Source organism: Saccostrea echinata, unplaced genomic scaffold, assembly GCF_033153115.1.
Source record: "Saccostrea echinata isolate AGI-Se365-2 ecotype Australia unplaced genomic scaffold, CSIRO_AGI_Sech_v1 ptg000023l, whole genome shotgun sequence".
Taxonomy (NCBI): Eukaryota; Metazoa; Mollusca; class Bivalvia; order Ostreida; family Ostreidae; genus Saccostrea; species Saccostrea echinata.
Genome location: NW_026889772.1, coordinates 3312020 through 3325386, shown reverse-complemented (window position 1 = coordinate 3325386; position 13367 = coordinate 3312020). Strand labels below are relative to the sequence as shown.

Here is a 13367-nt window from a genome sequence, read left to right as displayed (position 1 = left end):
GAATTAAGGTCTTCCGTTTCCAACGGAAGACCTTCTACTGATTGTGATGATTAAGATTATTCTTTTTTTTTTTTTTTCCTAGACGCCAACTTTGACGCTTCATATCTTCCTCATTTTTAAACAGATTTTGTTCAAATTTTCAGAGCTTTTAGACTTTACAAAACACTGTCAGAATACCATAATACAATTTGGAAATTACCTTCTGTTCACGAGTTATTCCCCTTTGATTGAATTTTGCATGCCTCCGATTTCCAGACAAAGGATCAGAAATGGTTATAATTGGAGCACAAAACCTTTTGAAATTGAAAAGAGGAAGCATTGAAGTTGTGCACATCGGTTTTTGTTTTTTGATTTTTGCATTAAAAATGGCGCTAGAGAGGGGTCAAAAGTTAGAACGCGGAAAACAGCAAAAAATTTGACATATTTTCCTTTATATCTTGAAAACTAGAAATATTTTGTTAAGACATGTAGAACAAAAGTTGTGCATAATTGCAAGGGCTTTCATATTATACTATTTAAAAGGGGCTGGCCCCTATGATTAGGGATCTTGGGCCCTTAAAAGTTTTTGCTTTATAACTCAAAAACGGTAAATATTTCGATCTGGATCCTGGGAACAAAATTGTTCTTTTACACCTTTTTGATCTAATGAAAATGTTGTTTTGTTCGAGTATACCATGGGTATTGCGTAATACGTATTAGAAAGCAGGCCAGGTAAACAGGTAACGTTTTTCATTCGGCAAGGAAATCAGGCCTCTTCATGTGTATAACTTAAACAGACTTGCTTTCAATAATATACCCTGCGGTATTTAATGTTAATTTTCTTTTTAATAAGGTTTAAAACGTGGTTTATGGTTTACTATTAAATTATTTATTACAACTAGTCTTTCTTTTCTTCTTTTTTTTAAATTAGATTAATAGTGTTCAAAAGCGGAGAATATTAAATCTATCTTTCTACGTTTATTATTACAACAAACTTTGTAAGTGATTTTAAACTGTATGCATTGAATAATTCACGATCATTAGCTGTATGCATATTACGGTCTCCATGTTCAGCTCGATGTTTAGTTATGTAACCCAACGCGCGAATCCCACGCTGTTGATCGAGGTCACCAGTGTACTAGCCACCTGTGGCCATAAACAAAGCTAGTATTTGTGATCGCGTATAATGTCAATTTTGTACAAAGAGCTATTAATTAATGGAAAGTTATGTTTTTAATTATATCGAATCAGTAAGATTACTTTACCAATCTTTTATAATCTTAATTCCAAACACTGGTGCATAAAAATCATTTTGAATTTTAATCGCTGTTTTTGTCTGTTCACGCAATAATACAATTAAAAAAAAGTATTGCTCTATCCCGTGTTGTTGTATTTTAATTCATCTGTAATTGTAATTGAATGGGGGCTTCGGTAAATAATTGTAATTACTACGCATGCTACGCACATATTATTTTTACCATCACTCTTGTGAATGTCCATTTATTATTTATAGAATTAAATAAACATTAATATAAATAAAAATTCCTTCAAATATACATGTACTATAATTCAAGTCTTTGTAATATAGCAAACAGTTTCATCCATCTCTGCCGCTTTGTGTCTTTAAGTGTTGTAGTCCAGTCCTCGTTTACATACACGTGGCCACAGAGAGCCGCAGGCATCTCGATGTTGAAATACATTGTTGCTCTACACCGCACAAACAACTAACGTGTACATGCAGTGTAGTAATTGGCAAAGATTGTTTGAAAAATATAAACTCGCATGTGTTCGCTACGAAGCATTCATTTTAAAATTTTATTTACATGTAGATACCTTATAAGAACAAAATAAAGTAAATGTATAACACCTAGAACAATGTTTAAAAATTAAAATACAAATATCGTGTGCTCGGAAGGGAAGATGGCTTGAAAGTGTGTGTCTGTGAATGCTTAGATCTAGCAACACACTTCATAAAAGTTAAGCATACTTGTGTCCAAATCCTTTAAAAGTGGGGGCAATCCCCAATCCTCGCACCCTTCCTTTTTGAATCTAAAAATATATACCATACTGAGAGTTGTATATAGAGCGGGAATGTTATTTTATTAGTCCTTAAAGGCACAACTTAAGAAATGACTTATAATTTTTTTTTAGATAAGATTGTTTCGCGATACAGCTGTGATAAATCTTAGGAACTTCTAAAGTTATAACTTAGGCATATCTTAAGATAACTTAGGAAACGTTTTTGAAACAGGCATGTCAAGCATTCAGTCAGATCTATTACGACGTCCATATTACCAGATAAGAGAATGAAATTTTGTTTTGTATATAAAGTGGTTATTAAAAATATGCATGTTACAAAAATGTATGTTGAAATCTTCAAAAGCTATCGAATTATTTGCATACGTGTACTCGTACATATGAACATTGATCAACACTGATCAAGTGTATACCGGGACCCGGGATAGTCTTATTATAGCTCTTGCTTTGTCAAATCATTACTTTCATACCCCTTGCATTTAAGAAAAACAATGTTATAAAAAAAAAATAATAATCTGACATATAACAAGTATACATGTAGCGTGTGCAATTTATTTGGCCAGGGGCATGTACACACGTGGTTCGAAACTGTAGGGGGCTACAAATGCGGCCATAACTAGTATATTTTTGAGGTGTTATAAAAAACAAATAATACTCACAAAAGCTTATAAAATTGCCGTTCTATCGATACCTTTTATGCCATGTTTCATCCACCAACAACGCCACGACATCGATGAGAAATACGTTTCTACACGGGCATTTTCTTTGAAAAGGATTGAAAGTTAATGAATTAAAATAATTAATTCTTTTAGTTAATGCATTATGTTTACCTCTTTATTTGTTGTATGCAATAAGTATAGACCTTACTAATAATGACTGTTTGGTTGTCACACCTGTGCATGTGTCGTGCGAGGTACAGCGGTAAGGTAAATTACCGAGAGTCGCGATGTGCGGGGTGATTCGGAATACCCTAAATGACTGTGGTCCATTGAATTTCTACTAGTTAATCAACCTGTCAAATCTAACATGGGCCCACATAATACGACTAAATTCGTTTCATGAATGAACTGGTTCTTAACAAATATATGTACAGTATACAATATCTTTTCTTTAGATCTGTTTGTTTATTATTTTCAACCACAATCTGCAGTACATGTATAGTTACACGAAATCCATGCACAACGGCGCTACACCTGTCAATCAAAATCACTCGATATTGTGAACTCAGTCTGGTGTTACGGCAGCATTTCCGAAGTGATTCAAAATATTCTATCGGCTAATTCTAATTTTTCGCGTTGAATAATAATATTTTTGAACAAAGTTGGAATTAAGGCTGGAGCTGCATGCTGTGAATTTATCACACCTGCAGTCTGCGGTCTTCCCTTCTTACATGTATATGAAGCATCTGTTGAGTAATGAATCAGAGAGCATAATATGCGGAACAAGTTTGATTGAGATTTTTACTTTTCCTTTAAGATAAAATGATTAATAACATAATTTATGCATCTCGTAGATGCATATAAATGTACATGTATAGCTTTTTAAAAACAAGAATCTGTAATTGAAAATGTGAAAGTGAAGAGTTTAGGTAATAGTTCTTAACCAAAATTTAATGACAGTTCATTCCTTCCTAGTCTCTATATAACTTTTAATTACGGCCGTGCCCTCTCCCCTTCAAAAGATGTCTAATACATGCTTTTAAATTCTGTTTATGTATCAAGAAATTTCCACAGGTACTTGTGGACAGGATCCCCCCCCCCCCAAATTCAACCCCAATGTTTGTTGGACATTTTTTTCCACAAATTATATTTATTACACTTATTCATCATGTGTACCATAGGAAAAAATCGAGTACAAGTACCTGTGGAAATTTCTATTTGCCCCCCCCCCTTCCCAAAAAAAACTGAAATTGTTTTCTACGGGCTTGACAACAGGTACTTGTGGACAGACCCCCCCCCCCCGGATATTCAACCCCGGGGCTTGTTGGACATTTTTTCCACAAATTATATTTATTGCACTGAAAACCCCAAAATAATCGTTCCACACAAATAATGCCTCACTATGTATAGTTAAAACATTAATTTTTCATATTTCTTGATGAAATTAACATTAATAAAATCAACACAAAATTAATACCATATTACATATCACTTGAATTTATCATAAAGCAGAAAATCTGTTCTGCGGGCTTCAAGGCCAGCTCAGGAACCTAAAGATGTCCTCATTTTCCAAGTCCAGTACAGAACGTAAATTAAATGAAATAAATCACACGATCACTGGGAAGAACTCAAAGAAAGAAGACTCTTGAGGAAAAGATATTTTGATTCGACTTATAGACTGAAATAAACCGATATTCTCTTTTTGCCACTCTTTCCTGGTGCCCTGGGACTCTGAATGTAGGATCAGTATTTTTCTCACAGGTCCGTTGTACGGATTGTAAGGGGGGGGGGGGGCAGACCTTCTGAAAATAGTCTTTTGTTGTAGTTTTAATATGTAAATTTTGATTTAGTTGCTGCTTGCACCCTCCCCACTCTTTGTTTCTCTAGGGTCATACATAGGCGAATCCCAGCAAAAATGTAATGACCCCCCCCCCTCCAACACACACTTTTTTTTTAAAATGTGTATTGCGATTATCATAGGACTTAAAATTGGAAAACATTTTCTGTATATCTCTACATCGAAAAATATAAAACAAATATTTTTTTTATATTTCCTTTTTAAAACAACATAGATAATTTTTTTTTTTAAATGTGTATTGCGATTATCATAGGACTTAAAATTGGAAAACATTTTCTGTATATCTCTACATCGAAAAATATAAAACAAATATTTTTTTTATATTTCCTTTTTAAAACAACATAGATAATTATGCATAGCTAATTAAATACTGAATTAAATATTTATCTTTGCAGACAATATGCTCTGGGTTATAGAACATGATGTGAAAGCGTATCGTAATGCACCTTGTAATCCTTTGGATTTTCAGATTTAAGGCCAATGCGAAAACCCAAAGACGCCGATATTTTATTATGCTACTGTAATCGAAGATCGGGGGGGGGGGGGGGCATACAGTTTTTGTCCTGTCCACCTGTCTATTTGTCTGTTAGACTGTGTTAGCCTCTTTGTCCGCAAAAACTTTAACTATGCCCATAAAATTTGATTGGTTGGAACTACTGCTTTCATATTTCTCATGTGTATTCCTAGTAACAAGGACTTCCTTCAGGTACCAACATATTTGAGCTCTTGACCTTGAACTTGGAGTTTGATCCTCTTTCGCAAAATTTTACCAAACTATAACCTTGGCCAAAACTTTTGAACAGTTGGTGCTATGGCTTTTATACTTCACATCTGTATCCCTTGTGATAAGTCTCCTCCTTGGGTATAAATATGTTTGACCATTTGACCTTGACCTTGGAGTTTGACCAACTTTTAAACAACTTTTGCCTTGACAATAACTTTTGAATGACTAGTACTAGGGCTTTTATATTACATAGGTAATTTTCTTGTGACAAGGCCTGTCATTGTATACCTTTAATTTTGACCATTTTACCTTGACCTTTGATTATGTCCTACTTTTGAAAAACTTTAACCTTGGTTTTAACTTTTGAACAGTTGGTGCTAAGGCTTTTTTAATACCACATGTGTATTCCTTGTAACAATTAAGACCTTCCCTCAAGTACAAACAATTATGATCCCTTGACCTTGGAGTTTGACCTTTTAAAGAAATTAACCTTGGCCATAACTTTTAAACTGTTGCTGCTGTGGCTTTCATACTAGTATATATTTCACAGTATATTCTTTGTTCAAGACCTTTATTTGGGTAATAACATTTTTTTTTATCTTTTGATCTTGACCATGGAGTTTGACTTGCATTTGAGAAACTTTTAACTTTTGCCATAAGATGCCATAAGGGGGCATCAGTGTTTCAAAAATCACACGTTCTTCAGTATCCAAATTGGGCATAAAACATTTACAATGATCCTTTAAAGCAGTGAGTTGAACCTAATAAATTACGACTATAGAAATTATGATAATTTATTTCGATGTATGGTCTAAAAAAACGTTTATTATACCTCTGTGAAAACTAGCTTACAAGTGAAAAATCACTAGTAAAATAAAATTTGATTGGCCGAGAAAGTCACGTGTCCATCATGTTTGCCCTGCAACAAAACGTCGTGTTTCACGATTGTGACGTCACAATTAAACGAGTGAGGAGTTAGATTGTTTATAGCGACGCTGCTAACTTCGTTCGCGCGGTAACAACAACTAAAAATTCACCCCAAAAAATCACCTTAATTAATGGAATTGCATACAGATAGTAGATTAAACGTGCTTTGTTAAAATGTTTGCACTTTTCAAAATTCGTTTATGGAAATACAGCTAACATACGTCATGAGACGTCACAGTCTAGACGTTCCAAATGTCTCGTGCTGTTTGAAGAGGCGGATCTTAAAATTAAGTGAACAATGCACTCGCCCAACGGTCGCACCGTCAGCATATTATCGTTGATTGATTGTGTCGATTTAAATGTGTAAAAATGTAATGGTGTTTGAATGTTACTGGTGTGATCACACAAACTTGTCCCGTAGGAATTTTTTTTTAATGAAACGAGGCTATTGGTGTACCTGTAACTTACATCTCTTTCATATCGTTCTCATCAAATGCATGTTTGCTTTATTCATTGGATCTCCTTTGTAATTCCTGCATTTTGGTTAATTCGGTATTATAAACAATTTATTGCATAATAGTGAGGGAGACATAAAGATTTCTTCGCAAATGAAAAATCATATTTCTCTAGGGCGTTGCCTTCGGGGAGTATGATTTTTCATGGGCGAAGAAATCTTCATGTTGCCCTCGGGGAATATGATTTTTTATGGGCGAAGAAATCTTCATGTCTCCCTCACTATCATGCAATAAATGCAAACTGTGAACTTGTCAATTGCGAAACACACAAAAGGGTATCGCTGATATCATACAGTGTATCATTGCCTTGATCAGGCCCATAGGAAGCAAATTCAGGGGTTTTTTTTTGGGGGGGGGCACAGCCATACATTTTCAGTTGACAGTTGAGGGGACACTACTACCATAAATTTCCTGACAAGCAAAAAAAAAGGTCACCAACTACCAAAAATTCCTTGACAAGCAAAAAAAAAAGAAGGTTATCAGACGTTTCTTTTGAGGTGGCACAAGCTATAGTATCTATGTCTACTATAGTAATCTATATATCGGCAAAATTATTGGGGGGCACGCCCCCCCCCCCCCCCCTCGGTTCCTACGGCCATGTTGATTAAATTTAGGGTCACTAAGGAAAGAATGTTTTGACTGGATGAATGGTCTGTAAGAACATGTGTTAACTTGTCGAGTCGGTAACACATAGATGGGGTTTGCTTATAACCAGAGTGTGTCATGGTTTGATGCAAGGTCATTTGAACGAGTTCAAGGTCATCAACGGAGAAACAACATTCCTTAACTGTCTTTCTACTGGTGAGACATTGCAAGTTGATACCCCTTACAAGATTGCTTATAACCTTAGAATGTGGCATGACCTTGACTCAAGGTCACTTCTTCCTGTTCGCAGCTCCAACGGAAGACCTACTCGTTGCTTTGCAACGGGCTCTGCTCTAGTTTTAAATATGTTTATAATCAACCTATATATGCACGCCAGATACTGTGTCACTAAGTGGCGAACAAAGGCATTCTTAAGGTCTGGCGACATGTTCCTCAAATATCCGTTTTGTTTATCCATGTAATATATAAAAAATGTTTATAATATCAACATTATCTTGTGATTTTTAAACTGTTTTCAAAAAGTCTTTGAAAATAAATACAACAAAAATTGTGATTTTGACAATTTAAATGATTTCAAGTAGGATTATATGTAGGATTATATAGGAAACACTACCCTCAGGTATCTTGCACAAATGCCTGGTAAGGTACCTCAATTTTTGGTGAGGAAACTCGTTAAAGGAACAGTACTTCAATATGACAAATTCTTGGGAAAATTATATATTATTGAGGAACGTGTCGTCTGACCTTAAATACCCTTTAAATACATTGCACACTGACAAGTTTCAATTTCAAGGTGCTTTTATGCAGTGATTTGCCCTTTGATTTGAGTAATACACAGTTCGTAATTAAATCAATTCCAGTTTTCTTAACAATATACTAGACCTAGATGAAGTTATCTAGTACTATATTTACTTAATTAATTGTGGTTTTCCCATTTAACTATTAAGTAACCAACAGTGATTTCCGTTCATCAATACCTTGATGTCTGCATGAATATTTTTCTTGGGATTGAATGAAAAGCATCGTGTATTAAAATAAAAAGGATCAACTTAATATTTTCACCATTAGTCAATATAATTTCTCAAAAAATATTTTTCATTAGTGTATAGATGACCCTTAATTCAAAAGACACACGATTGGTGTCAAGTTATTATGACATCTTAGCGGACAGATAAACGGAATATCAAATAAATTTCAGTTGAAGAGCAATACAGATGTTAATATGCAGATGTGGATTTTCCACAAGTCTGATATTGACAGGCGAAGATTAAATAGATATAGGGTTGATTAGAAATGCTGATTGTAGTGTTGAAAAAGGATGTTAAAAAAATAGTTCTTTGAATTATTTTCCTCTTGTCTCTTTTTCTCTGTTTGGCATACTATATGACAAATAACGTTTCGTGGCAAGATTACTTGATTGTTTTGTAGGGCATAAGCGGGTTTAGAGTGAGACACAGCCCCCTTTCCTTTCGTGTCCCAAAATTTAGTAAAGCTGAATATTTTTTAAAATCGTTGGATATTGCTGTTATTATACGTAAAGTGTGCCTCAGGCTGCCGTCTTATGCCAACCATCCATTTTAAGGTATCCTAGTTCCGCCACTATAGGGAAACTTGTTACATTTGTATATTATACTAGTTGTTGCATGTGTTGTGACTTTCATAAAGATAGGCTTAATTCAATTAAACTTATTAGTAAACGATTATTACCAACTATAAATATTGAGAACTGCATGTATTTTTTATTCAATTACTATTTGCATCTATATCTGTAAATGAATTAAGCATATCTAAGATTTGGACATGGGAAAAAGTCCATCTATTCTATTTATTAAGGAGCACACGGAGGGTGTGACCGGTCGGTAGGGGATGCTCACTCCTCCACCTGACCCCAACTCTAAATTTTGATGTCCGTGTTTGCTCTGCTCCGAATTTGTATCGTTTTATTGGATTTTCGAGATTGAATACTGTTCGTCATCTTAATATTTCATTAAGCATTAAGCATAAAGATCTTAATTTCAGGCTATGGCGAGCTCACTAGCGCAGGACCTCGTCCGATGTGATGCATGCGCTGGTTCCAAAGAAGCTGCTGCGACACACTGTAACACATGTCATGTCAAACTTTGCAAACCGTGCATGTCAATCCATGTACACCAGGGCCATACGTCTCTGGTACAGTCTGGATGCCAAGATTCTCAGCGGCCCTTTACAACGTGTAAGACACACGAGGGTAACACATGTGCTATTCAATGTGTACAATGTGAGACTCCAGTTTGTAATAAATGCATAATTTCTGGGCGTCACAAGAATCATGATTTTATTGAACTGTCTGACCACAGTGAAGATGTGAAAGATAGCGATGTTGTTGAGATTGAAGATACGAGTAGTACAGTAACTGAGAATGGTGACCCTGTTCTTCTGTTAGAGGTAGATACAAATAACTCGGATTTAGACCGCATTGAAATTTGTCAGCCAGATAAAATATGGATTTCTGTCCTGTATGAAAGCACCATTTCGTGCATGGTCTTTTCTGGTGCTGTGAAAGACAGTGTAAACGTCACTTCCGGTGAATATCCATCCGATATAGCTGCAAATGGCGAAAAAGATCTCTATGTGTGTGATTGGAAAGACAAAACAGTTAGCAAGTACAATATGGATGATAAAACATTAGACATTGTCATCAGATTGCAGGAATGGATACCACGTGCCATTTGTGGGAAGGATTCGGGAGATTTATTGGTATGCATGACTAACAGTCATCTTAACCAATGCAAAGTGATCCAGTACGATGTCAGGTCTATAAAAAAAGAGATTCAGTATGATGAACAAGGAGAAGACTTGTTTTCTTTCCAGGGCGGGTATATCTTCATGACGGAAAATGGAAATGGGGATATTTGTGTATCACTGACGGCACACAGGTCGTTGGTGGTGGTGAACCGTGCCGGGGAGTTCCGATTTAGTTACCGTGGAACCCACGACACCCGGAAAGATGGGGAGTTTTCACCACAGGGTGTAGCAACAGACCAACTTTGTCAAATTTTGATAGCAGACTCAGAGATTCACTGCATTCATATTGTTGACATAGATGGACATTTTGTCACATATATTGATAACATCTCCCTCATGGATCCAAGAGATATCGCAGTGAATTCCTTAAACGGCAATTTGTACGTGTGCGAATTCAGTACTGGTAAAATCAAGATAATTAAATATTTGACATAGAGGCCAATGCTAAAAGAAGAGGATAGCTACTTCTTATTGTGATATTATTTGCTCGCCTGAGCCAAAGGTTCAAAGGAGCTTTGTGATCAAAATATTTATCCGTTGTCTGTCGGTGGTATTATCGTCATTGGCGTAAACATTTCACATTTTCATCACCTTCTGAAGAACCAATGGGCCAATTTCAACCAAACTTGGCAGAGAATATCCTTTTGGAAAAGAAGATTAAACTCTTTAAATAAAGGGCCATGTCTCCTTCCAAGAGAGATAATTATATATAAGAAGACAATATTTAAAAATCTTCTCAAGATCGAACCACTGGGCTAGAAAAGATTCAAAACGTCAAAGCTTTTTGACATCAAATCACTGTCCCCCGGTGTAGGCTGAGGCCATATTTATATGGAATCAAAATTTAATTCTGAGGAACAGCATGGCCATGATCAGTGATATACATGTAAATATGCAGGCATCCCCAAGAAGTTCAGTTTCAGATTTATTCAAAGCATGGCCTTCTTGTCATGGGTAGGGTTTGGCCACATTAGGGAATCAAAGTTTAACATTTCAAATTGTAGAGAAAAATCTTTTAAAGTCTTCTATTCAAGACACAAGTTTGTTTGCTTGTTTATGTGTTGTTTAACGTCCCTCTCGAGAATTTTTCACTCATGAGATGCCAACACTTGCCGGTGGAGGGATGCAAATTTTGATCTATTCTCGGCACTCAGGACAGCGAGGATATTTTTCGTGCCAGCAGCCCAGCACCTACTGCGACACGGGACCTCGGTTTATACGGTCTCATCCGAAGGACCGGTCTCCACATCCCACAGTGGGATTCGAAATTCAACTACTTACTCCGCGACTCTAGAGCAGACGCTCTAACCACTGCGCCACGCGGGCGACTCAAGACACAAGTACAATATCATTGCTAATTTACTTATTAAAACGGTATATTTAAACCCCCTGCTGTGGTTTCGAGCATTTTGTATCAAAGAAATGTTCAGTTCAGCTCAAGGTGATATAGCCCACCTACAATTTCTTGTTTGTATCTGTAACACGAGCGTGCATGATGGATGACGAAATTCGAACTTGAGTTATCACTGCACAATCACTGAAGATAAACTTAAGGAAACCCCTACAGAATAAATACAGCTTATCATTGCAGTATCTATACTACATATATGCACGTTGAAAATAAACGTACTCAGTTGTTGGTTTGTGTTTTTTGTTGTATGTAAAGTATCGAGCGTTAGTGTTAGAAATTGTCACTCTCTACCATCGGATCATATAATCACCTCTGTCGTTGGCTCGCGAAAATCTCGGTGTTAGGCACAAGAAATAGTGCGTTTGTTTTAATTCACTATAATTAAATTCCTGCACTAAAGTTTGTCTTTTAATGTATATAGTTACTAAGTAGATCTAGAACTATTAGTTTAATTTGAAATAATTAGGGATGTCAACGAATATTCGAACATTCGAATATTCATTCGATGAGTTGATATTCGAATATGAATTTAAGATTCGAATATTCGGTGTTTTTCAGATTTCACAAAAAAGTAATAAATTTTAATTAGAACAGTGCTAGAATTATCCCCGTTTTATTTACTAGTGATCCTACTTCTTTATCTCATAGATCTTCTAAACTATTTCAATTTGAGTAAGGTATAAAAGAAATAAACAAGAATTATTAATGTTTTATACAATAAGTATTTTCAATAATTTAATATAATCGGATCTAGAATTGAGGACAATGAAATGAAACCCTTCTTGAATGTCTAAGAGACGTGAAGAGTGTACTTATGAAAATAAATTTTATTGATCGTTGATTTACATCTTTGATAGAATCAGCTTATAATATTGTAAAGGGGTTAATTTCAGAATAATGCATCAATTACTTGATTATCTGGTGTTTAATATGAATTTAAAAATTTCAAAATCATTATCGGGAAATTAATGACCTAGGAAAATTGTCTATGGAAGTGTTTGTTTATATTTTCAAAACATTGTATCAAAGATTATATTATATCTCCTATTTAGCAGATTATTGTAATTCATTATGTCTATTTATGAGGAGTAAACGACAATCTTGTCCCTGGTTAGACGACTGGTACGTCAATTTGAGCAATTTGATATCTATATCATTTGTTAAAATTATATTTTGGTTGTATACACTTCAAATCAATTATTTATTTTAAACATTGATAAATATCAAATGTAGAATTCCTTACAGTATATCTACAGAAGTCTACATCATATTTTACCTCGAAATACCGATGCAATACCTGCCATGAGAGTAGGATGATGTGCAATTAAAAATAAACCAGATTTTATTTATCTTATCGAATATTCGAATATATTCGAATACTTTCATTGAATATTCGAATATGAATTATTGACAAAATTGACATCCCTAGAAATAATCCTTGGAATGTCGTGTTTTTTTACCTTACGTCAAAAACTTGACGAGAGCCCATTGCATTTGCAGAGGTGCCGGAGAGAGGAACGAACGACAACTCTGCAAGGGAGATTGAGAAATTGTATTATGGCCAGCGAAATTTCCATTACTTTGGCTTTTATAATTGAACAAACATGTCTAAAGAGTTGCAAGTTTGTATCATATTCAAATAAATGACACACACATGGTGAAAATTTGTTTTATTTTCAAAACTAATTCAAGTTATGCTAATTAATTTGAGATTTGACTTAAGTTTCCTGTAAATTTATGGTCTTAAGACTTTATGTGGATATTCTATTAAAACATATTTTTGATGAAATATCTACTGGATATCCAGGTGCTGTGTACGACTATGTTTTTGTTGCAGTTCTACAGACCGTGAAAAGTCTTCCCGAAG

General features: G+C 35.1%; 1 protein-coding gene across 1 annotated transcript; it reads left to right on the top strand.

Annotated features, from left to right (window-relative positions):
* Positions 1-9402: 9402 nt before the first annotated feature.
* LOC133191609 (tripartite motif-containing protein 2-like) lies at positions 9403-10527 on the top strand (the record flags this gene model as incomplete). Its single annotated transcript, XM_061327356.1, has 1 exon — positions 9403-10527. A coding segment is annotated over one exon (1122 nt), but the record flags the coding sequence as incomplete, so codon positions are not given.
* Between the last annotated feature and the right edge of the window lie 2840 nt (positions 10528-13367).